Source organism: Perognathus longimembris, chromosome 7 (genome assembly GCF_023159225.1).
Source record: "Perognathus longimembris pacificus isolate PPM17 chromosome 7, ASM2315922v1, whole genome shotgun sequence".
NCBI lineage: Eukaryota > Metazoa > Chordata > Mammalia > Rodentia > Heteromyidae > Perognathus > Perognathus longimembris.
Window position 1 is genome coordinate 30,558,814 of NC_063167.1, and position 27,081 is coordinate 30,585,894.

The 27,081-nt window shown below is 49.6% G+C and overlaps 2 protein-coding genes across 2 annotated transcripts; one reads left to right on the forward strand and one right to left on the reverse strand.

The window, feature by feature from the left end:
• Nucleotides 1-2,845: 2,845 nt before the first annotated feature.
• Tspan1 (tetraspanin 1) lies at nt 2,846-8,726 on the forward strand. Its single transcript, XM_048351217.1, has 8 exons — nt 2,846-2,981; nt 3,392-3,456; nt 6,567-6,773; nt 6,982-7,056; nt 7,150-7,248; nt 7,328-7,486; nt 7,601-7,684; nt 8,269-8,726. The coding sequence occupies exons 2-8, from the start codon at nt 3,400-3,402 to the stop codon at nt 8,314-8,316; spliced, it is 729 nt and encodes a 242-aa protein (XP_048207174.1). The 5' UTR covers nt 2,846-2,981; nt 3,392-3,399; the 3' UTR covers nt 8,317-8,726.
• Nucleotides 8,727-12,346: 3,620 nt separating this feature from the next.
• Nucleotides 12,347-25,453, reverse strand: Pomgnt1 (protein O-linked mannose N-acetylglucosaminyltransferase 1 (beta 1,2-)). Its single transcript, XM_048351215.1, has 22 exons — nt 25,353-25,453; nt 24,692-24,865; nt 23,502-23,616; nt 23,281-23,399; nt 22,340-22,405; nt 22,138-22,251; nt 20,379-20,496; nt 20,095-20,193; nt 19,808-19,935; nt 19,398-19,468; nt 18,833-18,908; nt 18,553-18,636; nt 18,423-18,464; nt 18,206-18,264; nt 17,814-17,886; nt 17,594-17,722; nt 17,388-17,513; nt 14,253-14,317; nt 14,051-14,095; nt 13,453-13,588; nt 13,105-13,214; nt 12,347-13,017 (listed from the first exon to the last, which is right to left on the reverse strand). The coding sequence occupies exons 2-22, from the start codon at nt 24,809-24,811 to the stop codon at nt 12,930-12,932; spliced, it is 1,983 nt and encodes a 660-aa protein (XP_048207172.1). The 5' UTR covers nt 24,812-24,865; nt 25,353-25,453; the 3' UTR covers nt 12,347-12,929.
• Between the last annotated feature and the right edge of the window lie 1,628 nt (nt 25,454-27,081).

The following is a 27,081-nucleotide window of genomic DNA, read 5'->3' on the forward strand; positions in this document are numbered from 1 at the left end:
CTTGAATGCATGAAACCTGGGTTTGAATCCCCAGTTCTACATAAACAGAAAAAGCCCAAAGTAGTGCTATGGCTCAACTGGTAGCCTTGAGCAAAAAAACTTAAGGACAAAAAAACTCAGGCCCTAAATTCAAGACCCAAGACCTGCACATGTGCACAAAATATTGAACCAGCTGGGTATTGATTGTTCAGGCAGACAATCCTAGCTATTGGGGAGACTGAGATCTGAGGATCCCAGTTCTAACCCAACTCTGAGCAGAAAAGGCTATGAAGCTCTTATCTCCAGTGAACAAGCAGAAAGCGGAAGTGCCAAAGGAGAGTGTTAGACCCCAAGTTCAAGTCCCAGTACCAGTACAAACAAACAAACAAACAAACACAGACTGTTACTTTTAGGGGAACCCTCCAGGCTCCTGTCACATTCTAGTCACAACACTGTGCCAACTGATCAATACACAATGTGGTTTTATTATATGAGGAGACATCTTGTGTAATATGTAGTGTTGAGTCATTTACATTGGACTCATGACCAGCAGTATCCTGAAGCAAGTTTATCTAACAAAGGCATGTTCTCTAAACTACATGCATTTCCTTTAAAGCAACACCAGAGCCATCTTGTGCTTAAGAACACAACACATTACCTCAGCATTACTCCTGCAGGCTATTGGAGCCAGAAAGACCAATAAAAAACACAAGAATGTGGGAAGTATGTGGCATAAATAAACTACCAAAAGAACACCTGGGCTGGGTGCTGGTGGCTCACGCCTGTAATCCTAGCTACTCAGGAGGCTGAGCTCTGAGAATCACAGTTGGAAGCCAGCTCAGGCAGGGAAGTCTTAGAAACGCTTATCTTACACAGACACACACACACACACACAGACACACACAGACACACACACACACACACACACGAGACTAAAAAAAGCCCCACACTGTACTATTAATATGGTCTGTAATCTTTTTTCTTTTTAGATGGCATCCCACTCTGGGGCCCAGATTGGTCTTGAAATTGTGAACTCAAGTGATCCTCTTGGCTCAGCCTTCAGATAGCTGGCACAATAGCCATGACTCCGGTACCTAGCTTATGGTCTGTGATACTATCTTCCCTTTCTTATCTCTTTAGCTGTCTCCTGCCACACAAAAATTACACATTTAGAAATCTACTTCATTATGTAACTGGAACCCTTTTGTACATCAGTTTGATAATACCAATGAAAACAAAAACAAAACCACTCTACTACCTCTAGGCAGAGGGCTCCGTGGTAAAGCATTCACCTAGCATGTGGTAGGCCAGGGTTCCACCCCCAGCACAATACAGGTGAGCACACATACCATGCACACACATACAGGCTCCAGAATCCACTTCTACATCCCACAGCCCCTCTGGCAAATGGCTCTATCTCTTTTGTCTTTGCTCTGAGCACAATCCTTTATGTTCCAAAATAGGGAAGAAAAAAAAACTTTCAACAGAATACTCTATAATAACCAGGTGCTGGTGACTCATGCCTGTAGTCCTAGCTACTCAGAGGCTGAGATCTGAGGATTGTGGTTTGAAACCAGCTCAGGCAGGAAAGTCTGTGAGACTCTTATCACCAATTAACCCCCCAAAAAGCTGGAAGTGGAGCTGTGGCTCAAGTGGTACTAGCCTTTAGCACAAAAGCTCAGGAACAGTGCCTGGGCCTCAGTTCAAGCCTCACAACACCCCCCGCCCCGAAAAAACAAACAAAAATAAACACACACACACAAAAGCAAAACTAGAACTGTTCTGTTGTACAGACCAGCAAACCAAGGTGTAGAAACAAGTCTATATCACTAGGGCCTCACAGCTGAGAAATGATGAAACCAGGAATGGAGCATATGGGCTGAGAGACTAGAAAGTTGAAGCTTTCCTACTTAAACAAGCACCTCCTCCCTCCTCTTCCCCCTGCCCCCCTCCCTCATACCAGGATTGATGGTGATGGGGGATTATAAAGCCTTGGGACAGGATGACTCCTTTGTTAGGACCATGGTGACACCTGCTGGCAGCAGGGGAAAATGTGTAGAGTGTTAGGAGACATTAAGGGGGAAAATAAAGGTGGAAAGGGGAAAGAAGAGAGCAGGAAAGAAGAAAGGATTAAAAATGGGGAAGTTGTGAGCTAGGAATCCTTTGTGATTCAGAGGTGAGAAGCAGAAGCTGCTAAAGCTTACCTTGGTCATTTCCTCAAAAGTGTGTGATTGTGTGTGTATGCACACACGCACATGCACACACATGCATGTACACATTTAGGAGCAAGAGTAGATGTTTGTAGATATTATTGTGTATTTGATGTGTGATATATGGGTGGCAGCCTGGGAAAATGTCCATACCAGCAAGCACACAGGATATGAAGGAAGGTTTAGCAGGCATAGAGTCAGATACAAATGTACACTACCATGCAGAGGGCACACAGAAGTTCGGTGGGGGTACTTGCCCCACCCCTGTGCTTCTCTCCTTCTTTTTTTTTTTTTTGCCAGTCCTGGGCCTTGGACTCAGGGCCTGAGCACTGTTCCTGGCTTCTTTTTGCTCAAGGCTAGCACTCTGCCACTTGAGCCACAGCGCCACTTCTGGCCATTTTCTGTATATGTGGTGCTGGGGAACCGAACCCAGGGCCTCAGGCGCTCTTGCCACTAGGCCATATCCCCAGCCCCGCTTCTCTCCTTCTTGAGATCAGGAGAGACCTAGCTCAAGGCCTGCTGTGCTCGTGGGTGGTGGGTACCTATCTCCAGGCAGTAGAGGGCAGCAGGGGCCAGAGGAGGCTGATTGGCCATGGGTGGGGCCAGCAGGTAGGCGGACCAAAGCTGGTTTGTAAAGCTCCTGCCCTACCTGGGGGTAAGCAGTGGTGTGTGAGAGCCAGCCTGCCCTTGTGCCAGGCCATTGAGTGGCAGCTTCCTGGAGCAGCTTTTGTCCCTTCTGGAACCTCAGCAGATTCTTCTCGGAACTCTCTGCCAGGAGCCTTGACTGAACAGGTGATGGCATCGGATAGAGATGATCTTAGGAAGAAACAGCTATCTGGAAATAGGTTTAGGCAACAAGAGGGATGTGGAGTTAGTCTAGAGAGGGAACCCAGGACAGACAGGTGTTAGGGAAAGGTGTGGAGTAATCGGTTGTGTGGGAGACAGACTTGGGGGGCCCTGGAGGAACCTCAGGTGTCATGATCTGAGTTAAGTGCCAGTGAGGGTGTGAGCTGTATTGGAGAGTACAGATAACAGGACACAAACTGATAAAGTCCTCGGGTGTCAGAGTGCAAGTGGAGGGAAAGCTTGGTGAGACATGGAGCCAGGATGCTAGAGCCTGGTGAGTGAAGGTCCAGAAGGGAGGGGCAGCCCAGGATTGGTGAGGGGCTCAGGACCCTAACTAGACTATGTCTGCCTTCCAGGAGCCACCATGCAGTGCTTTGGCTTTGTCAAGACTATGATGATCCTCTTTAATATGCTCATCTTCGTAAGTATAAAGATCGTGGGTCTTCTGAGGCTCTCCTACAGAGCCTGAGCCGGGGAAGGGGAGGCTGCTGTGCTCTGACTCTGCCCTGTACATTTTCCCTTACCAGTTCCTGGTCCCAGTAGTAACCAGGCAGCTACACAGGGGACGGGGAGTGAAGATGACAGGGAGATGCTTTAGGGCATCCCTTCCCTTCCCTTTCAGGAAGCTTTGGCCGAGTTTACAGCAGCGCAGGATGGGCCAACAGCTGTCATTCTCCCTTTTGTATAGGCATTTGGGGTTTGGAGAGGGGAAGGGGTTCACTAAGTTCATATAATTCAAAGGGCAACTCCCTGGCATTTGTATGAATGGAGGAATTGAGTGTCTGTGTCTCCTTAGAGCAAGAGACAGCCTTTATTTATTCAAGGAATACTCTCAACTGAGACTATGCTAGGTGCCAGGGGAGCAAGTAAGCAAGATCTGTCCTCAAAAATCTGAGGTCCAGGCTGAGTGCCGGTGGCCCATGCCTATAATCCTAGCTACTCAGGAGGCTGAGATCTGGGGATCAGGTTCAAAGCCAGCCCAGGCAGGAAAGTCCAGGAGACTAACAACTCAGGTTCAGTTAAATCAGATAGGCAGATAATTGTGAATTAGTAATGTCTGGATTTACCATAGGGGCTAAGAGAGCCCACTGGGAGGGGCTTGAACCTAGTCTGATAGGAGACTATTTCCTGGAGGAAGTAGTTGAAGCTGGGAATTTGCATTGGGTGGGGAAGCTAGTTGAAGCATATATAAAGTCCCAGAGGTAATGAAACTTACTATTGTTTAGAAAAACCAGGAACAGATTGTATAGAGCATGTTTGAGAAGCTGAGCCATGAGGCGCTGAGGCATAAGCCCTGGAGAGGGGGATGGAGATAAGAGAAAATGGACAAAGTAAACAAAGGACAAAACCCTAGGATAGCGATTGAAGGATAGAAGGCTCCTTAGAAATGATGCAAAGCAGGTAGTAGGAAGGGGCCATCTCCCAGCCTGCTGTGTCCCCAGGGGAGGCACAGCTCAGATCTGGGGATATTTGAAAGTCATGTTCTCCTAAGTGGCCAAGGAAGGCATTGGAGTGTGGGCGAGCACTCAAAACAAAAGTGACCTCTGGGAAATTTGGATTATTAGGTAGGAATAATAGGAACAATAGGAGGAAAGCAAAGAAAGCAAGCCAGATATCAGAGAGGTCAAAGAGGTTCTATGGTGTCATTGGATTTAGCACATGATGTCAGAGCCTCACTAGAGTGGGTTAGAGTGGCAATATTTAGTGTAGACTGGTTTGGAGAAACTAAGCTGGGAGTTGAATAAACTCTCTGACTCCCAACATGGTCTTTACTTGGGACTTCCTTTGATTGCTAGGAACTCACTTTTATTCATGTATCTGGAGAGAGAAATAGGAATCCAGGGATTTGGAGAGTGAGAGGTTCTGGCCTACAGAGTTAAAGGTAGATCTGATTTGGTTTCTGGCCTCTATTGCCCAGGCCTTGCCAGGCTGGGCAAAACAGGGTAAGGAAGCTACAAACTCCTTGAAATTTGACCCTGCAGGCTGAAAGCCCAGTTCTGTCCTTAGGCAAACATGCCTGGGATCCAGCCACAATCTGTCTGCCCCTTCACTCCCTAGCCTAACCAGTTTCCTTCACTGGAAAGTAGGAGCTGGGCTGGGCTGGGCTGGGCTGGGAATATGGCCTAGTGGCAAGAGAGCTCGCCTTGTATACATGAAGCCCTGGGTTCGATTCTCCAGCACCACATATCTAGAAAACGGCCAGAAGTGGCGCTGTGGCTCAAGTGGCAGAGTGCTGGCCTTGAGCAAAAAGGAAGCCAGAGACAGTGCTCAGGCCCTGAGTCGGAGCCCCAGGACTGGCCAAAAAAAAAAAAAGTAGGAGTTGGGCAACAAGTTGATGTTTCATTCACTGAAGCCCTGGGCAACAAGTTGATGTTTCATTCACTGAAGCCCTGGGTCACCAAGGCTTTATTAGGAGCTGTTGAACTCTGACAGGTCCAGCCTCAGTCAGAGCCTCAGGATCCTCTCTGAGGACTGAACAAGCCGGGGTGTGTGTGTGTGTGTGTGTGTGTGTGTGTGTGTGTGTGTGTGTGGTGTGTGTGTGTGTGTGTGTGTGTGTGTGTGTCAGGGCCCAGGTGCTATTCTTGAGCTTTTTTGTTCAAAGCTGTACTACTTGAGCCATGGGTACACTTCTGGATTTTTGGTGGTTAGTTGGAGATGAGTCTCATGGAGCTGGATGCTGGTAGCTCATGCCTGTTATCCTAGCTACGGTGGAGGCTGGAGATCACAGTTCGAAGCCAGCCAGGTCAGGAAATAAACTACTCAGAAAAGGCCAGAAGTGGTGCTGTGGCTCAAAGTGGTAGAACATTAGCTTTGAGCAGAAAAGCTCAGGGACAACACTCAAACCCCGAATTCAAGCCTCATGACTGACAAAAAAAAAAAAAAAAAAGTCTTATGGACCTTTCTGCTGGATTTGAACTATGATCCTCGGCGAACCTTCCGAGTAATTAGGATTACAGGCATGAGGCACTAGTACTAGGCTTGAGCAGTATCTTTATGAGAAACTGTGGACCTATTCCCTCTTTGATGCCTTGTTTTCCCTTGGGTGTAAAGAAGTGTAGATGGATAAAGAGCAATGCAGGCAGCCAGTCCCAGAAGGGAATCAAATGGGGCCTCAAGGTGGATATAAACCTCAACCTCCGCCCTCTTCAAGGTCAGGGAGCAGGTGTAACCTCAGCCCCACCTCTGTTACTATGGTGACTGTTGAGTCTGCTAACACTGCCACCCCTGTTTCCACCTATCAGAGGACAGAAGTGTTCTAGGCATTCACATCCCAGAAAGGAAATGGACTGGGCCCTCACCTGCCCAGCTAGGCTGCAGGTACCTGGCAACAGTAGTCTTGTCCTATCCCTGACTCTGTAGATAGTTCTTGAACCCCTGATCTCATTTTTCAGCTGCTCAGGTATAGAGCATGGTGCTACTTTGGAGTGGCCCAGCTCCTGTCTTTCTCACCAAGGAACAAGTTATCTCTGCTCACATGGGAATTATCTAGCCAACACTGTTTCAAAGCCTGTCTCCTTTCTCTGTCCCCAGCTGTGTGGTGCAGCCCTGTTAGCTGTGGGCATCTGGGTGTCGGTCGATGGGCCATCCTTCCTGAAGATCTTTGGGCCAATGTCGTCCAGCGCCATGCAGTTTGTCAACGTGGGCTACTTCCTCATCGCGGCTGGTGCTCTGCTCTTTGTTCTTGGTTTCCTGGGCTGCTACGGTGCTCAGGCTGAGAACAAGTGTGCTCTCATGATGGTGTGTCAGACCCAGTTCCCCAGGCCCATTATCAAGGGTTCCCTTGCTCTTGACACCAGGTTCTGGGGACCCTCCCACACCCTAACCTTGGCCTCCAGGGGTCTCAGCATATGGGCTGTCTTATTTTGACAGTGGAGTGGGGTGGGGTTAGTGCACAGGGGCCTGATGGCCTGTCTCTCCCTAAAACCCATTCTCCTGTTCTCCTCAGTTCTTTTTCATCCTCCTCCTCATTTTCATTGCTGAGGTAGCAGCTGCTGTGGTTGCTCTGGTGTACACAACCATGGTGAGGTGCTAGGCAAACCCCTGGGAAGTGGGCTGTGGCCTGTGAATGGCCACCTTCCCTACCAGCCTCTAAACACTGGCCTGCCCCACCCAGGCTGAGCAACTCCTGGCCTTGCTGGTAGTGCCTGCCATCAAGGAAGACTATGGTTACCAGAATGACTTCACACAAGTGTGGAACTCTACCATGGAAGGGGTAAGGTGGACCAGGTGGATTTTCGGGGAAAAAGAAGAAAGCAAGACCCCAGTGATCACTCATCACACCTTGTCTCTAGCTCAAGTGCTGTGGCTTCAACAACTACACCGATTTTGAGGGTTCACGCTATTTCAAAGAGAATCAAGTAATTCCTCCATTTTGTTGTATTAATAACCATTTCAACGGCTCGTTTGAGGAACCTTGCACTATGGAAAGGGCCCAAATCCTGAGTGTACAGGTATGGATTAGCAATGGAAGCGGGGGGGGGGGGGGGGGCGGGCGGGGATTGCTTTAATGTCAAATGGGAAAGGAGACTAGGTTCCAGCAACAAATGCCCTTTCCCTTCCCCCAGGGTTGCTTCAAGCAGCTTTTGCATAACATTCGAACTAATGCAATCACTGTAGGTGCTGTGGCAGCTGGAATCGGAGGCCTGGAGGTAAGCCTTATAAATAAAGAGATTGGGAATTGGGTATCAATCTCCAGCAGACCTGGGATGCTATCTTTAAGGCCTCTCTTGCTGAGCAAGAGTGGCTCCCATCTGCCATCCTGACTACTCAGGAGGCTGAAATCGGAGAATCACTGTTTGAAGCTGGCTAGGACAGAAAAGTCTGTGAGACTCTTTATCTCCGATTAACTACCAAAATGCTGGAAATGGAACTGTGGCTCAAGTGGCAGAGTGCAAGTCTTGAGCTTTAAAGAAACTAAGGGGCAGTGCTCAGGCAGAGTTCAAGCTCCAGTACCCACACATGCTAGCATACACACATACACACACGTACACACACGTACACACACATACACACACACACACCCAAAAAATACTTTTTAGTATTAGGGATCAAACCCAGGGCATGGTGCATTATAAGGACATACTCTACACTAAGCTACATTCCTAACCCTGGAGATAAACTTCTAATAGAGGTTCATGTAGGCCAGCTGTGGGTGGGGACAGGGGATGGGCAGACCAATCCTTGACAGTCCCAATCCCATCTTCTAATCTCTCCCTGTTCCTCCTCCACACAGCTGGCTGCCATGATTGTATCCATGTATCTGTACTGCAATATGAAATAAATCAACTTCTGCCTCTGCCACTGTTGCTGCCACATTGGAATTGGGAAGAGGAGCCTTGGCAAAGCCAGGCAGAATAGGGATGAAATCTAAGTGCCACTTGGACTGGAGTGACCCTGATTTTATTGCTCCAGACTTGGGACAAATAGGATCCAACTGTTTCGGGCTGCATAACTTTTTCTTCTGGTGGAGGGACTGGGGCCCACCTGTTCCTGATCCTCTAGGCAGTTAGGTCTTCTGCCCATTCTCCTCGTTTGTTCCTTCAACCTTGACACTTCCTTAGACCAAAAGGGCCTCTTAATGATCCCAGTATAACTGGGAGAAAGAAAGTCACCTTACAGCCTGGGTATATTCAAACTTAGGGGATTCACAGGGTGGATGTGTAGGTCAGAACTGATAAACCAATTAAAATGTTTCATTTGGATTCTGTATATCTTTTTGGGTATTTTTTTGTTTTGTTTTGTTTTGTTTTTGTCAGCCGTGGGAGCTGTCCCTGAGCTCTTCAGCTCAAAGCTAGTGCTCTGGCACCCGGCTTTGGACCCTGCACGTTTTTGGAGAGGGGCTCAGTTTACCTAAACTACATCTGTAGGGCTCATGACTCAGAAGGACAAAAGGGAAGTGGGTAAGTATCTGAGTTCAAGACCTGGGAAGAAACCTAAGAATGATGGCCAAGAGAGCACTAAGAAAATGGGAACTGGGCTGGGTACTGATGGCTCACACCTGTAATCCTAGCTATTCAGGAGGCTGAGATCTAAGGATCAAGGTTCACAGACAGCCCAGGCAGGAAAGTCCATGAGACTCTTATCTCCAAGTAACCACCAGAAAAGCAGAAGTGGAGCTGTGGCTCAAAGTGGCAGAGTGCTTACCTTGACTGAAAAAGCTCAGGGACAGTGCTCAGGCCCTGAGTTCAAGCCCTATAACTGAAGGAAAAAAAAGACAAAGAAAATGGGAGCTGAGCCAATCTGCTTTCACCTGGCATGGGAGGACTTTGGCCTGAAACTTCCCCTCCTAGGCTGGGGCACTGGGCTGGAAAGCTATGAAAATAACAAGCTTGTGCCTGAGTGAGCACAATAAAGAAGAATTGCTTCTCAGGCCCTGGAACAATGCCCAAGCTGCCTACCCCTTCTTAGATATGTGCTCTGAGGATCTCAGAAAGAACTTCATTTACTCTTTAAGTGTCCAGGGAAGGGGAACATTTAGCCCTTGGGCAAAATTATTTGGTACACAATGGAACAGACCTGTTGGGTTTCTTATTGGCCACCATGGTTATAGTTTTGTATGGACTGTAATGACGTTGTAAATATCCAAATGGCCCTTGGCAGAAAAAAGGGTTTCCTACTATAGGTCAAAAGACCTGGTGCCTTATTTGAATCTTAACTATCCCCATGTGTCAAGTAAACAGGAGCTCAGGAAGGCTAAGGGATGCCAGGAGTTGGTGGCTCATGCCTGTAATCCTAGCTACTCAGGAGGCCGAGACCTGAGGATCATGGTTAGAAACCAGCCTGGGCAGGAAAGTCCATGAGGCTCTTCCCTCCAATTAACCACCAAAAGCTACATGTATGGGGTTAGGATTTTAGCTCAGTGGAAGAGCAATTGCCTGGCAGGGGCAAGTTACTGAGTTTGGTCCTCAAGTCTGAAAAAAAATCCAGAAGCAGAACTGTGGTTCAATTGGAGTGGTAGTACACCAGCTTTTACCCAAAAAGCTAAGGGACAGCACCCAGGTCCTGAGGTAAAACTCCAGTACCAGAACCCTCTTTCACCTAAAAAAGAGTTATTATCTAAAGAGAAACTGCCTACTACCAAGCAAGGCCCAGTCTTACTGGCCAGTCTCGCTCCTTACTTCCCTCTGGCCCCTCTATCTGTCTTTCTGAGCCTTTCCAGAGCAGTCTAGAACTACCACTTACTCCCTTGCAGAATCCATAAAGGAATAGAGACATGGCCAGAGGCACGTAGCCTGAGAGCCGGTCTGTGAGGCCAGACAAGAGCCTGCTAGGATTGCAAGCAGGGAGAGGACCTGGCTGGCCCCAGCCCTTGCCACTGTGCTGTGCCTCCCATATTCTCCCTTCCCCTTCTGCCCCTCCCCCAAAGCACCTGTTTGGAAGGGGGGGCGGGATTTGTTTGCCCAGCTTGGGCCTTTACCTCATCACAGAACAACTGCTTTTCCACCTGCTTGTCACCTCCAACACTATTTAATTGCTGCAAACACTGAAGGAGGCAGGACGAGAGTCAAGGCCAAGCTATACACCAACAGTGCCATTGCCGAGCTGGGCTCCAAGCACTGGCAAGGGAGACAAGATAGAAAACAGGTGGAAGTGGGGCTGGGGATATGGCCTAGTGGCAAGAGTGCTTGCCTCTTATACATGAAGCCCTGGGTTCGATTCCCCAGCACCATGAATACAGAAAACAGCCTAAAGTAGCACTGTGGCTCAAGTGGCAGAGTGCTAGCCTTGAGCAAAAAGAAGCCAAGGACAGTGCTTAGGCTCCGAGTCCAAGGCCCAGGACTGGCGAAAACAGGTGGAAGGTCAGGAATTCCAGCAAGTTCCTGCCTCCCTGGTGAAGGCTTTACAGCAGGCAGGCCCTTTCTAAAGACCTGCTCTATAGTCAGGTTCTGGATCTGAGTCCTTCAGAGAGCCTTGAAATGTCAAGTCCTTGTCTTGGGCTGGCTCACTCTAGACAATTCTATCCATTTTCTGGTGACAAACTTTGATTTTCCCATGTTCACATAGATACTATATGAGAATTTGATGAGAACTATGGCACTTTTCTGCAGAAAAGGAATTCTAGTGCAGGGTACTGGTGGCTTATGCCTGTAATCCTAGCTACTCTGGAGGCTGAGCTATGAGGATTGAGGTTCAAAACCAGCCTGGGATGGCTTATCTCAAATTATCTGACATGAGAAGTGGAGAGGTGGCTCAACTGGTAGAGCATTAGCCTTGAGGAAAAAAAAACAACAAAACTCCGGGACAGTGCCCATACCTGAGTTCAAGCCTCATATTGGTGTATGCCCGTGCATGCACATGCGCGCGCGCGCACACACACACACACACACACACACATATACAGAATTCTGCAAGTCTGCATACAACATATTCTAAGGACCATGGTCACTCTTTCCTGGGGCTTGAACTCAGAACTTGAGCACTGTCCCTGGTTTCTTTTTACTCAAGGCTAGCATTCTACCGCTTGAGCTATATACAGTGCCACTTCTCGCTTTTCCTGTTTATGTGGTGCTGAGGAATCAAACCCAGGGCTTTGTGCACGCTAGGCCAGCACTCTACCGCTAAGCCACATTCCAAGGCCCCCGTGGTCACTCTTTTTTTTTTTTTTTGGCCAGTCCTGGGGCTTTGGACTCAGGGCCTGAACACCGTCCCAGGCTTCTTTTTGCTCAAGGCTAGCACTCTGCCGCTTAAGCCACAGCGCCACTTCTGGCCATTTTCTGTATATGTGGTGCTGGGGAATTGAACCCAGGGCCTCATGTATACGAGGCAAGCGCTCTTGCCACTAGGCCATATCCCCAGCCCCCGTGGTCACTCTTGCTCCAATACCTATCTTCAGCTCAGCCCTAGCCTCCTGATTGATGCTTGCCTTGTCCCCATGCTGTCACACTATCCTGTCTCAGCCACTTCCTGCCCACCTCATTACATTTACCTACTGTGTGCCATTTCTCCCTCCACCCCAGCTATGCCTTTGTGTCCTCTCCTGCTCCATCTCTGGGGACAGGTGACTGGCCTAGACAACAAGGGCAGGACCCAACCAGGTGGTTTAAACAGCAAGGAAGGGCTGTGGGATGGCGGCTTGGAGCTCAGCCCCAAGGAGGGTGGGACTAAAGTCGGCCAATGGTAGGGTGGAGGCTGGGGAGAAACCTTGCAGCTTGAAACTTGGGCATCCCCTGGTGGTCAAATGGACTCAGATGGAAGATGAGCCCTGTGGGAAACAGTGAGGAAAACCTCACCATCCATTTAGATAATGCTTTCCCTCACTCCTACCCTTAACTGTACTCCCACATACTCACAACCAACTAGACACATCCCCAGAGGTTTTTCTCCTTTTTTAATCAATGACCACCTTATCCAGTTTTGGAAATCTGGACAAAGAGGAGGCTGAGAGGAGGCCTGGTCCAGTGTCTAAGGGTCTCTGAGTGAGTCTGTGTCAACACATGGGCCCCAACTGGGCCTGTTCATCAGTTGGGAACAGCAGTTTCCTGAGTAAGAGCCAGCCCCACCCTCAGGGCAGCATCCCAGCCCCAAAATGAATCAAGGCCCACGAGGTTGAGCCTATTCCCAAGGTCCTCAGGACAGTCAATAAATAGGTTAGCTTCTCATCCAGGCCTGCAAGGAGGGGATGCAAAGAGCAAGATCAACTGCCCAGCGGTCCCAAACACTCCTAGGCATTCTCCTGTCCTTCTCCAACAAGGAAGTAAATAAATAGACCTTCAACTCAGGAACAGGGGTGTTGGAGCAGGGGAACCCTTCCCCTTGGAGTTAGTAATTATATCTCAGGTTAAAAACAAACCAGCCCTAGCCCCTACCAGCTCTACAAAATCCTACAGGACAGGTGAAGGGCTGGCCCGCCTGGGGGTACACAGTACCCAGCCTTGCAGGGGTCTGGAGGAGGCCTCATGTCTGTTCAGCAGCTCCTGGGGCTCCCTCCTCCTTTGGGGGTGGCTCCAGGAAAATTGGGGTAACCGATGGTGGCTTCTTCACTCTGGAAGATAATACAATATATTACATGTAAGATGTTGTTGTCCCCATCTCACAAGACCATTTCCCAGGGCAGAGACAGGTTACTCACGAGTAGGGAGAGGCTGGGACCCCCACCACAAGAAAGTGGTTCTTCTTCCGGAATAGTCTCCACAGGCCCCGGTGGTTGCCACGCACATCCAGGTCCCAGATATGGAGGCACTGGAAGGGGTGAGACCCGAGAGGGATGGGTCAGTGAGTGGCGAGGTAGGACCACCTACAACCCACAAGCTAGCACCTCTGGAACACACACTCGGATAAGGAAGTTGGAAAAAGGGTTCCCGTAGTATGCCAAGAAGGTTCCCAAGGGGAGGACTCTGGAACGAAGGCCACCTGGGTGCTGAGGCAGTGCAGGAAGGGTGGGAAGGGGATTTCTGGGGGGGGCCCTGTGTGAAGGCACCTTGGCAAGCTGGGTCCAGGTGGTGAAGTCATCGTCCTTCTCCATTCGGATAAAGGTCACATAGGTGTGGCCCTCTGTGTCTGGTAGGAAGGAATCATCGCAAGGGTTCTTGCTGTGGTCTAAAACCTCGGCCTCACTGCAGTGGGGGATGGAGAAGTAAGACCAAGATGTGGCAGTTAGGGACCTGGTTTAATGTTCTACTGTTGCCATCTTGAGTGTTAGGGTTTGAACACAGAGCCTTACACTTGACAGGTACTAGTTTTGCCCCCAGCCCTGAAATTCTTTTTTTTTTCTTCCTCCTGCAATACCAAGGATCAAACTCTAGGAGTGGCACTTGCTCAGCTCACCTGGTGGACTGGCACGCTGCCATTTGAGCCACACCTCTAGTCCTTCTTTTTAATTTAATTAATTAATTTTAGATGGAGTCACACAGACATTTCAGGCCAGATTTAAACACTAATCCTCCAGATCTCAGCCTCCTGAGGAACTAGGACATAGGTGTGAGCCACTGGCACCTGGCCTGAACTCTTAAGTATATTTGAACTGGGGACCCTCATTTTTGTTTTGTGCATGAATGCCAGTATTTGATCTGCCATACCTGAGTAGCCTGTGAATTTCCACTTCATAAGCTTCTTTCTTCAGACTGAAGTAAAAGGCAAAATGAGGTAAGGGAGGAGCAGGGTAGCAATGGATAGGGCAAGGAGTCAAAAGGGCATGAAAAGGCTGAAGGAAACACATAAGCTCCCTCAGAGTAGAGGTCACCAGATACCCCGCCCTCTCAACCGGAAGTCAGCCCCTACCTGTCCACGTTCCTGAGCTGGACACCTGGAACTGTGTTGAACTTGTGCTTCTTAAAGTAGGCCTCCTGGAGTGTTGGTGGGAAGATGAGAACGCATGCTCCCTCGCCCGCCACCTACCTCCAAGACCCATGAGCTCCTCCTGTCTCCCCATCTTCCTCCCAGATCCTTGATCAAGTCTTCCTAGCTTTAATTTGGGTTCCCCTATTCCTGGAGCGCTCGTGCCTACATGGAAGCATGGGGTATTGATCTATGAGCTAGTCCTCGTTCCCAGAGGTTCCAGCTAGACTACAGAGGCTCCCAAAGTCAGGAAGGGAGGTGGGCAAAGGGACAGACTCAGGTGCTAAGAGTGATCTGAGGAAAGTGTCTCAGGAGCTTTGAGTTGCCTTTGGGAGCCTTCCTGCCTCCGATGAAATTCCAAACTAAATCCATCCCTTCGAGCTGAGGCATCATTGCTTTTCTTTTTAGTACTAGGGGTTTGAACTCAGCCTTGTTCTGGCTAGACTAGAGCCCTACCACATGAACCATGCCTCTAGCCCTGCTTTTTGGGGTTTTTGTTTTGTTTTGCCAGTCCTGGGGTTTGGGACTCAGGACCAGAGCACTGTCTCTGGCTTCTTTTTGCTCAAGGCTAGCACTCTACTATTTGAGCCACAGTACCACTTCTGGCTTTTCCTATATATGTGGTGTTGGGAAATCGAACCCAGGGCTTCATGTATACGAGGCAAGCACTCTACCACTAGGCCACATTCCCAGCCCGTCTGTGTGTTTTTTTAAGGTGGTATATACTAAACTTTTCTGCCTGAGTTGACCTCAAACCTTGATGTCCCAGACCTCAGCCTCTTGGGTAGCTAGGGTTGTAGATAGGTATGAACCACCCATGCCTAGTAAGCTGAGGCATCTCAGGAATGTTCTTGTTATACCGGATAGTGGTCCTTTGCAGACAGAAGGGAGTCCACACTCCCTTCTGGAAATATCTCTGCTTATCTCAGGCTGAAGTGTGGACTTCACTATTTGTAAGGAGAGGTGACAGGAAAGCTCACAGGGCTGGACCAGTGCTTAGAGGTAGGGCAGGTATCTGCCCTACAAGCATAGTCTAATAATTAGAATAGAAATAATAAAGCTGAAAGACTTACAAAGAAACTTCTCTGATGAGGAAATGAGAATGGCCAATAGACATATGAAAAAATGCTCTACATCACTGGCCATAAAGGAAATGCAAATCAAAACAACATTGAGATTCCATCTCACCCCAGCAAGAATGTCATATATCAAGAAAACTAATAATAACAATTGTTGGAGGGGATGTGCCCAAAAGGGAACCCTACTTCATTGTTGGTGGGAATGTAAACTGGTTCAGCCACTCTGGCAAGCAGTATGGAGATTCCTCAGAAGGCTCAATATAGAACTCCCCTATGACCCAGCAGCCCCACTGTTGGGTATCTATCCAAAAGCCCACAAACAAAATCACAGTAATGCCACCAGCACAACAATGTTCATCGCAGCACAATTTGTCATAGCGAGAAGCTGGAACCAACCCAGATGCCCCTCCATAGATGAATGGATCAGGAAAATGTGGTACATTTACACAATGGAATTTTATGCCTCTATCAGAAAGAATGACATTGTTCCATTTGTAAGGAAATGGAAGGACTTGGAAAAAGTTATACTAAGTGAAGTGAGCCAGACCCAAAGAAACATGGACTCTATGGCCTCCCTTATTGGGAATAATTAGTACAGGTTTAGGCAAGCCATAGCAGAGCATCACAAGGCCCAATAGCTATACCCTTAGAAACACATAAGATGATGCTAAGTGAAATGAACTCCATGTTATGGAAACGAGATATATCACAGTTGTAACTACTTTCAACGTCCTATGTGTATGTGTAGTTTCTATTATTGATGATGTTTTGTATCACCTTCCTATGTTTGTACCTACACTATCTCTGTAATCTTATCTGAGTATATTGGAAACCGTGTTTACTGGTATTGGAAGTAGGAAATTCAAAGGGAATACCAAATTCGAGAGACACAGGGTAAAAAAAGAGAAATAACTACAAAAGCAATACCTGCAAAACTGTTTGGTGTAAGTGAACTGAACACCTGGGGTGGGGGAGGGAAAGGGGGGGAGGGAGGGGGGCATGAGGGACAAGGCAACAAACAGTACAAGAAATGTATCCAATGCCCAACATATGATACTGTAACCTCTCTGTACGTCAGTTTGATAATAAAAATTTGAGAAAAAAAAAAAAAAAAGAAATAATAAAGCTGGGTGCTGGTGGCTCACGCCTGTAATCCTAGCTACTTCTTGAGACCTGAGGATCAAGGTTCAAATCCAGCCCAGGCAGGAAAGTCCATGACATCCTTATCTCCAATTAACCACCAGAAAACCAGAAGTGGTGCTATGGTTCAATGTAGTAGAGCCACTGGCCTTGAGCAGAAGAGCTCAGGGGCAGCGCCCAGCCTGAAGTTCAAGACTGACAACAAAAAAAGAAAGAAAGAAAAAGAACAAAAATAATACCAGCTGCTTATATAATGCTTATAATTCAAAGCATTTTACATGTCAATTCACGTAAGTCTAATTTTACAAGTTTAGGAGGAAACAGTACTTTTGTTGTTACTTTTATTTTCTGAGCCAGGTCTTTTTATGTAGTCCAGTTGGCCTCAAACTCAAAATACTCTTGCCTCAGCCTCACAAGTGCTGAGATGATCCCCACCATGCTAACTCTTATTTAGTAAGTAGATTCTTATCTTTAACAGATTAAAAAAGAGAGAGAGAATCTGGGTGTCAGTGGCTCACACCTGTAATCCTAGCTACTCAGGAGGCTGAGATCTAAGAATCTCAGAAGCCAGCCCAGGCAGGAAAGTCTGTGAGACTCTTATCTCCAATTAACTACTAAAAAAGGGGGAAGTGAAACTGGTTCAAGTGATCGAGTGCTATAACCTTGAGCACACAAGCTCAGAGACAGTGCCCAAGTCCTGGGTTCAAGCCCCAGGAGTGGCACCAAAAAATGTTTACAGATTAAACAAAGAGGCAAAACCAGAAGAATTTCCCTAAGCTGACCTGGATAGTAACTGACAGAACTAGGAGAGCTCTAGAACCTATATCACTGACCCAGTACCACGTAGTACTCTACTCACATGGAAGTAGCCATTCATATTGAGGCCCACAATACCAAAGTGGTAGGATCGAGAAATGTCAGGGATAATACACTCTCGGCCCCGGCGTTGCTCGGGCATCCTCATCCACATATCCCAGTCCCAGAGCTGAGGGGTACAGATGATGAAGGTTGAAAGTTCTGAACTGAGAGAGGACTCCAGCCCCTGCCCTCTACCCCACTGGTTACCTTTTCTGGTGTAGGCCACTTGGGTTCAAGCTCTTCTTTATACAAAGATTTCCTGAGTACCCAGCCCAGGCCGGGCATGGTCTCTACACGGTACAGCAGAGCTGGATCCTCAGCTGTGTGTTCATATCCCTGGGGACAGGGGTCATGGGTCATTGTGGAAGGCCTTAGCTCTGGGCCTCCACCAACCATCTTCCCACTAACCCCTGGCCACCCAGCCTACCTGGTCATTCCAGGCAGAGATGCAGTACAGGCTGTCGTCCTCCTCCAGCAGGTGGATAGATTGGCTTAGGAAACTGGGAGTCAGGGTTCAAGAGGTCAAAGGGGACAGGGACAAAGCCAGCCACACAGTGATGCTAGAAGAGCTTGAGCTGGGGCTCAGGAGCCATGTCCCCTCTCCCCAAGGCCCCAAGTCTCCATTCATTCTTTCTACCTTCTAGACAAGCCCCCAGCATCTTCCCTCCTACCTGTGTTTAGGCTTCCCCCCCATTTTTGAGCTCATTCTTCCAGAAAGCTCTCCAACCTACCTCTCCCCATCTCCTTCCCTGGAGGCCCACTCAAGCTGAGCAGCTCTGCGTGGCCGACAGGCACACAGTGGTGGGCTACTCCCCTCACCTGAAAAAATCTACAGCGATGTCCAGGTCCTCTTCCAGAACCACAGCAAACTTGGCCTCCTGTATTGGGGTACAAGGGGACATCATAGTCACAAGGAGGCCTCTTCCATATACTGGTTTTCCAGATCAGGAGGATAAGGCAAGGTGAGAGCCTCCTTTGTAACAGAACTTATACACACGTTTCTGCTCCCTGGCCCAAGAATTATTCAAGTACTCACCGGAAACAAGTTGAATGTGGCAGTGAGGCTGGCCTTGTAGTGCTGGGTGGGGAGTGGGAACAAGGCACATGAGATCTGGGGTAGAGGGTGGGGCCCGCGTCTATCCCTTCTCTCTTTGCCAGGCCATTACCTGAGACACGCGGGCATTCTTGATGCTGATGGGGGTGTGTTGGATGCCCCTCAGACCAAACAGCGCCACCACATCCATTGGTTCCTGGGGACATGCCCACTGGTCATCATGTGTGACCACTTTCCTGTGTACCACCGCAGACTCCCAAATGCCACGCCCTTCTTGTTTCACACCCTTGCCCAGGCTGTCACCTTTGCTGGTCCTGCCTGAACCATGGCTGCTGCTCAGTGCCTATACCCTGTGCTCTGCTCTGCCCTGTGCCCCCCAAAGCCACGCTTACCTCATAGTAGCCGTCAATGAAGACTGTGATCATCTGCGGAGACACCCCCTGGGCTGAGAGCAGGGAGCGCAGCATCCTGGGGATTCCAGGGATGGGTTAGGGCCTCTGTCCACTTGACTAATTCATTATGATTTATTTTTCTGTTTTATTTTTTTTGTACTCGATCTAGGGCTTGAATTCAGGGCCTGGGTGCTGTCCCTGAGCTTTTGTGCTCAAGGTCGGCACTCTTATGACTTGAGCCACAGTCTCACTTCTAACTTTTTAGTTGCTAAGCTGCACAGAAGAGTCTCACGGATTTCCCTGCCCAGGCTGGCTTTGAGCTGAGATTCTCGGAACTCAGCCTCCTGAGTAGCTAGGATTACAAGCATGAGCTACTGGCACCCAGACCCAACTTATTTACAAAAGGCCTAAATTCCCCATGCTTATCCACATAGAAAAATGGGCCTCATATCTGCTGTCTTTCTGCCCAGCTCCAGGTCCTCTTGCAGGAAGATGAGCTATGCACCCTCCCATTTGCTAAGCATTTTCCTATTGCATGCTGGGTACAGCCCACTCCCAAGCTCACCTGTACAGGTAATTGGGTCGGTTCCCTGCGATGACAGCCACAGGTACATTGAGGACCTTATTGTCTGGGAGCTGTGTGAGAAACAGCTTTTAGCACTTGCCTTGGTCCCCCTCCAACCTGGGATTCTACCTTAGGGAAGAACTCTTGCTGTGGAAGGGATGCCACATGGACAGGGAGTGGACACCGCACGGTTACTGTGCTGGTATCTGCACATTCTCAGTCCAGCTCCAACCCCAGGCCTTGATCACACAGTCTACTTCTCTTCCACACCTTGTCCTTCAGAGCTCAGTGTACGATCCACAGTTTCTAGTTCCTTCCCAAGCCAAGGTAGAAGAAAGCCCATGATGGACTGCTCCCAGGGTGCCTTGCTAAGCTGGAGGGAGTCCACACCTCCCTAATGCCTTACATACCGGGTCAGGGCTGAACTCAATGGGCGTGGGGTCCTTGCAGCTGCACACACTTCCATATCCTTCAACTTTGCTGCAGAAGCGCCGGCGGCGGCGGTTCAGCTCTGTGTCTGCCCAGTGGCACTCTGCCTCTGAAGGAGTTGATGATGGGGTTGACAGGATGGAAGAACGAGGCTACCTTAGTATGGAAATCCCACTCCCAGAGACAAGGGAATAAAACTCCATAACAAACGTTCAAATGGGCACCCCATCGAGGCACTGCCCCACAATCCAGCCCTCACCAGGCTCACCTTCAGCCGAGCTCAGGGGTACATCAGTCTTGAGCAGGACGGGCTCTCCCCAGGAGGAGAGAGCAGGCGACTTAGAATGCTTCTCCCCAAGAACAGGACCTGGCAGGGGGCAGGAATGAGGGATAACAGGAGGCTGAGACTCCAGGATAGGGGCTTCTTTCCATCTCCCTGCTGACTGCCATCTAACTCTCTGCCAAAGGCTCCTACATGCCCTCATCCCGCCCCACCCCTGGAGCCTGCTCCTTTCTTGATACTAAAGAGTGGGCAGCCTCTGCTGGTGGCACCTCCTTTCCGTCCCACGAAGGCCCAGGTGTCCCTCCAACCAAGGGCGGGGCCGGCCTGGCTGCCCAGGCTCCTCAGCAGTGCCTTGGCTGTGTCTTTGAGGTGGAAGGAGCCTTCATCCTGGGGCACAAGAAAAGGTGGTTGGTCAGCCTGACAGGTGGGGGTTCCAAGAAATGAACCCTTACATAGTATCAGCCATGTAGCCAGTACTATGCCAAACATTTTACTTATGTTAGCACATTAGGTGATCCCAACAATTCTCTACTTGCCATCTTTCACAGAAAAGGAAAATGGCAGCCAGGTACTGGTGGCTCACACCTGTAATTCTAGTTACTGAGGATGCTGAGATCTGAGGATTGTGGTTGGAAGCCAGCCTAGGCTGGAAAGTCCTTGAGACTCTTACCTCCAATTAACCACCCATAAAGCCAGAAGTGAAACTGTGGCTCAAGTGGTGGAGTGCTAGCCTTGAGTAAAAAACAAAAAAAGCTTAGGGACAGGGACAGAACCCAGGTTCTGAGTTCAAGTATCAAGACTAGAACCAAAATAAAGGGGGGAGGGAATGAAGGCTTAGAGTCTGATAAATCATCCAAGATCACTCTGATAAGAAGTTCTTATCAGGTGTAGGTCCCACCTGATCTGCACCTCCATTCCTTCCCACCTTCCCACTATCTTTGCCCACCACTCTCCTTATTCTGCTGCAGCTCCCTTTGGTCTTTCATTTATTTATTTTTGCCATCCCTGGGATGGCAAAACTTGGGACCTGAGCACTGTCCCTGAGCTTCTTGTGCTCAAGGCTAGCACACTACCACTTGAGCCACAGCACCACTTCTGGATTTTTCTGTTTATGTGGTACTGAGGAATTGAACCCAGGGCTTCATGCATGCTAGGCAAGCACTGTACCACTAAGCCACATTCCCAACCCTCTTTGGAGTTTCTTAAACATTACAGACACAAACCCATTTTGAGGCCTTTGCACTGTCATTCTAGAAATTTCTATCTAGAATGCTCTTCCTACAGAGGGACAGTTAGCTCACTCCTTTTTTTTTTTCTTTCTTACCCCTCTGCTCATATATTATTTCTTGACAAAGACCTTCCCTTTCTCCAATACAAAACCATCATTCCATCTCCTTGCTTTATTTTCTCCTTCATATATCATTTCCTGGCATTGTTAAGCTTATTCATTTGTCAGTTTTGGGTTCATCCTGCCAGTTAGAATGTAAGCTCATGGGGACAAGGATTCTCTCTCTCTCCTCTCTCTCTCTCTCTCTCTCTCTCTCTCTCTCTCTCTCTCTCTCTCATCTCCTATAGTATTTTCAGCACCAAAGCATGCCTGGTTCACAGTAGATGCTTACTTAGTAAGTGTTTGCTTCTGGGCACTAATGGCTTATATCTGTAATCCTAGCTACTCATGAGGCTGAGATCTGAGGATTGCAGTTCAAAGCCAGCATGGACAGAAGAGTCTGTAAGATTTTTATCTCCAATTAAGCACCAAAAAAACAGGAAGGAGAGACATAGCTCAAGTGGTAGAGCACCAGCCTTGAGTGAAAAAAAAAGCAAAGTAAGGCACTGAGTTCAAATCTCAGTACGGGCACATAAAGAAACTAAACCTATTTCCTGAGTTAATTAAAACCCCAAGGCTAGAATTGGAATCTGAGTCACCTTTCTTTCTCCAGAGGCTCTTCCTACTATACCTCATCAGCTCACTCCTCAACAGGATTAAGCTAAGGATGTAGAGAATGGGACCAGGACATCACCACTGACCTTGACAGTGCAGATCAGCACCCGGCCGGGTGCCACCATATTGAGAAACAGCACCATGGCCTCATCCTCATGAGGTGAGTATGTGTCAAACACCCGCTTTGCCATCACATGGCCCTGGCAGAGGACACAGTTCTCATAAGTTCATGTCACCAGCCAGGGGAGCCCCATGTCAGCCCTCTGAGTCCCCACACTAGAATCTCACCGTAGCCTGGTTGAGGACGATGACGTGGATGCCACGGCCCTGCTCCCGGGCCTCATCCTCCAGCACCTGGACAGTGGCAGAGACAAAGTCCAATTTGTCCCTTAGGCATTCAAGGCATCTCCATCTTATGGGCACTTAAAATACTAGCTGCACAAAAACTCCCACCTCTCATGCATGAGAGTGTTCAGTTTTTGTTGTTGTTGTTTTTTTTTGTGTGTGTGTGTGTGTGCTGATCCTCAGGCCTGAACTCAAGGCCTGTGCATTTTCCCTAACGTCCTTTTGTTCAAGGCTAGTGTTCTACTACTTTAAGCTACAGCTCCACTTCCAGGTTTTCCAGTGGTTAATTGGAGTCACATGAACTTTACTGCTTGGGCAAGCTTTGAACTGTGATCCTCAGATATCAGCCTCAAGATGCTAGGATTATAGGCCTGAGCCACCAATGCCCAGCTGTTTATAGTTCTAAATCAGCTTGTAGCTCTAATTCGCCTGTTCCAGGAAGTGGCCACCACATCCTATCAGAAGAGACCTCTTTCCATTACCCTCCTCTCATCACTCCCATGGCTCCTAGAGCCCTGGACTGTCTCTGCTTCACCTGGCAATACCAAAATCCTCCATCAGACTGAAACCTTCAAGAAAGGTAGGTCCGATTACCTCCTGGTACCCATTGCCCAACTCAAGGCCAAAGGCCTAGAGAGGGACAATGAAGTAAATCAGTGCATTAATTATCTCCTAGTGGTCACTTTTGAGGCCTCACTACTTAAGACGTTTCACATGCGTCTTTTAATTCTAGTGAGTAGAAATCTTTTGTTCCAGACTACAGATGAAGAACCGGGGGCTCCAAAGCAACAGAGCTTGAAAAAACTGGCAGAGCGACAGCTCCCACTGAGGCAGTGGACCCACAGTGAAAGGAGTGACTGTACACCATTCCCTGCCCCTCTCACCGTGGTGCCGTCCACTGCCACATATACTTTGCTGCGGCTGGAATACACCTCCACATCTAGGACCCGCTGGGGACTACTGCCTCTGCGCCGCGGGGACTCCAACCGACCCAGGGCCTCATCTGGAGGGGGTCAACAGAGAGTTTCCTCACCAGTCATGGGATCTGCCTGACAGATCCCTGCCTCTCCGGGTCCCCCAATCCCATCCTCAGCCTGGTCCCCACCATAGTCCTGCTCCGGCTCCAGATCTTCATTGGCTTCACTGATTGCTCGCCGAGTATCCAGGATCAACTTGATGTTGACAATGACAGTCACCAGCAGGAAAAGCACAGCACCTGTCTGAGAGGAGAGGTGGGGAAGACTAAAATCCATCCAACACCTTCAGAAGGCTGGGTGCTGGGGGCTCATGTATATAATCCTAACTCCACAAGGGGCAGAGATTTGAGGATTATGGTAAAAAGCTAGCTCAGGCAGGAAAGTCCATCTCCAATTAATTACCAAAAAGCTGGAAGTGAAGCGGTGGCTGGAGTGGTAGAGAAACAATCTTGAGTGAGAAAGCTAAGGGACAGTGCCTGGGCCCCGGGTTGAGAAAAAAAAAAAGACAAAAATGCCTAGCATGGGTGGCACATGCCTATAATCCTAGATACTCAAGAGGCTGAGATTTGAGGATCATGGTTCCAAGCCAGCCAAGGCAGGAAATTCTATGAGGCCCTTATCTCTAACAAACCACTCAAAAACCAGAGGTGTTACTATGGCTCAAAGTGGTAGAATGCTAGCTTGAACAAAAGAGCTTGGTGACAGCATCCTAGCCCTGAGTTCAAGCCCCACACTGAACAAAAAGAAAAAAAAAGGGTGTGTGCGTGGAGCTGTTAAGTGGTAGAGCTCAGAGTGCAAGCCCCAGACCCAGGGGGAAAAAATACAACAATGTATCTTTCTGAAAGGAAGGCCATGGTTGCAGCAAGGGCATAAGGAAAACCTAGGATCTGTCTTTTCTACTATCTAGCCCTCAACCAAAGTCTACTTTCATGGTCACCTCCTCCAGAAGCCTCCCCTGATTGCTCCCTCTCCAACAGGGTCCTCCCAACCCAGAGGTCTCCTACTCTTCCATTTGATTCCTTGATCCCCTCCGCAGTTAGTTCCTAAAGATGGAGCCAGGCCCAGGGAAGCAAGCTGGGGCTCACATCTGGAAGGTAGCACTGATTGTCTGACAGATGCATTGCTGACCAGACTTTTCTTTTAGATGGTCAGAAGCCTAGGAAGTCAGAAGGGTTCTGATTCCAGAACTCTAAAGCTAAGTAACTATCAGGAAGGGGCACTGACACATTGGCAGTGGGTAAGGTAGGACCTCACAACCAGACTAGGCTAGGGGAAAGCTAAGAAGGGGGCCCCTGGGACATCTGGAACCCCTTTCTACCTGACAGAATCTTCGCAGGGCCCGCTGGTTTGTCAGTTTATACTTCCAGGTAAGATACCAGCTCCGCTTCTTCCTAGCCCCAAAGGGCTTGAGGAGGGGACCAGACTTCCAGTCATCCATGCCGTATTGGTGGGGGAGTCACCACTGTCCTGGCCAGTCCATGACTTCAGCAATCTGAGGGGACCAGAGGGATGGAATAAGGCGCTCCTCCCAAGGTCTGATACCTTCTGGAGAGATGTAGACCTCCCAGTAACTCTTTCCTGCGAACATTCCATGCTGTGTGACCTGGGGAGAGTGGCTCAACTTCTCTGGACCCAGCAGGGAAACCTCCATAGGGGTTGATCTCCTGGAAATTCCTTGGGGCTGGAGGAACTGAGTTTTAGAGCTGTTTAGGGCCGCAGGGATGGAGGTCAAATAATGGGTTCTCACGGTTCATCAACCCATGGGCGGAGGAAGATGCTCCCCAGCCCTTTCCCGGTGCTGGAGTGGGCCGGGAACAGCGACCTCCCTCGCCCCAATCTTCGCCCTGCCCTAATCTTCACCCATTCCATCTGACTCCTCTCCTCTCCTCCCAGAGCTCCGAGAGGCCCGCAGGCTCTGGAGCCCGACCTCGGCCGCGTTCCCCTGGCCCCCGCTCGGACCCCCGCCCGAGGGAACTCACAGCTGCGGGGCCCGGGGCTCCCGTCGGGCCCGCACCGCTCGGCCCAGCGCGCCGCGGCCTCCGCCTCCTCCATGCCGCTCGCGGCCCCGCCCCAGCCCGGCCGGCCCCGCCCCCCCGCTTCCGCCGCCGTCGCCGCCTCCTCCATGCCGCTCGTGGCCCCGCCCCAGCCCGGCCGGCCCCGCCCCCCCGCTTCCGCCGCCGCCGCCGCCGCCGCCGCCGCCGTGGGGTGAGGGGGTGAGAGGGCGGCGGGCGGCGCTTACTTCTGCGGCCAGGGCAAGGGGCTGCGGGGAGCGGGGCGGGCGATGGCGCCCTCGCGCCCTGCGGCTCGGGGCGCCTCCGGAATGGGGAGACGGCAGCTGGAGCCCCGATGTGAGGCGGAGTCGCGCTCTTAGACTCCATCCCGGGGCGTCCGGGGTCGGGTAGGGGCGCTGCTGACCCCGCCCACAGCGCCGCGCGCTGCCCCGGGGAGGGGAAGCCGGGCTCGGTTCTGAGCCCTTAGCTGTCATTAACGCACTCAATTCCACAACAGCCTGTGAGGCAGGACTGCCATCCCAGTCTTTAAGAAAAGGCCACAAAGCACGGCCGTGACATACGCGGCCTGGCTCCAGATCCTGCTCTGAAACCACTGCACTTGTAACAGCCAGAGTAAGAGTTGTGAGATTTATTATTTATTTTTATCTTATTTATTTATTTATTTATTTTTGGTCGGTCATAGGGCTTGAGCTCAGCCTTGGCACTGTCCCTGGGCTTTTCTGCTCAAGGTTAGCGCTCTCCCGCTTTGAGCCACAGCTCCACTTCTGTCTAGTTGATGGTTAATTGGCAATGAGAAGAGTCTCATGGAACTCTCCTGTCTGAGCTGGCTTTGAGCTGTGATCCTCAGATCTCAGCCTGCTGAGTAGCTAGGATTACAGGCATGAGCCACCCGTGCCTGGCTGAAGTTTGTTTTTTGCCAGTCCTGGGTCTTGAACTCAGGACCTGGACACTGTCCCTGAGCTGCTTTTGCTCAAGGCTAGCACTCTACCACTTGAGCTACAGGGCCACTTCTGGCTTTTTCTGTTTATGTGATACTGAGGAATAGAACCCAGGACTTCATGCATGCTAGGCAAGCACTGTACCACAAAGCCACATTCCCAGCCTCAAGTTTATTTTCATTTATTTCTTTTTGCACCACTACTAGGGTTTGAACTCAGGGTTTGGGTCCTGTTCCTTTAGCTTTTTTTTGCACAAATCTGGCACTTTGCCACATGAGCCAACAACTCCATTTCCAGCTATTTTGTGGTGAATTGTGTAAGGTTTATTAAAGTAGGTAGCCAATAAAGGAGAGCACGCTGTATTCAGGCAGGAGAGAAAAGTTTATTTCTGAACTGCTGGCCTGTGGCCGAGGAGATGCATGGCAGGAGAGAAGAGCTGACCCACGGCCGGGACCTGTCTTATCTAGGGCAGGGGCAGGTCTGGCCAGGTGGATTGAATGTGACCTCAGAGAAGGGGGAGGTAACTGCCTCCAGGTGTGCCAGTTACTTAGGTGACGCAGGTACTGGGAACAGACTTAAAGGGGGGGATCTGCGTGGTGCTCTCCTGGGGGTGGACTTTACATTCCAGCCTTTTAATAATTATGAAAAAAGACTTAGACTCACTCTGGCTACTTCCTGCTAGCAAGGGGCATCAACATTGGGGTAAAAGGCAGAAATGTGGCTCCTCCAAGAGAAGGCAAACAGCAGCTGTCCCTTGG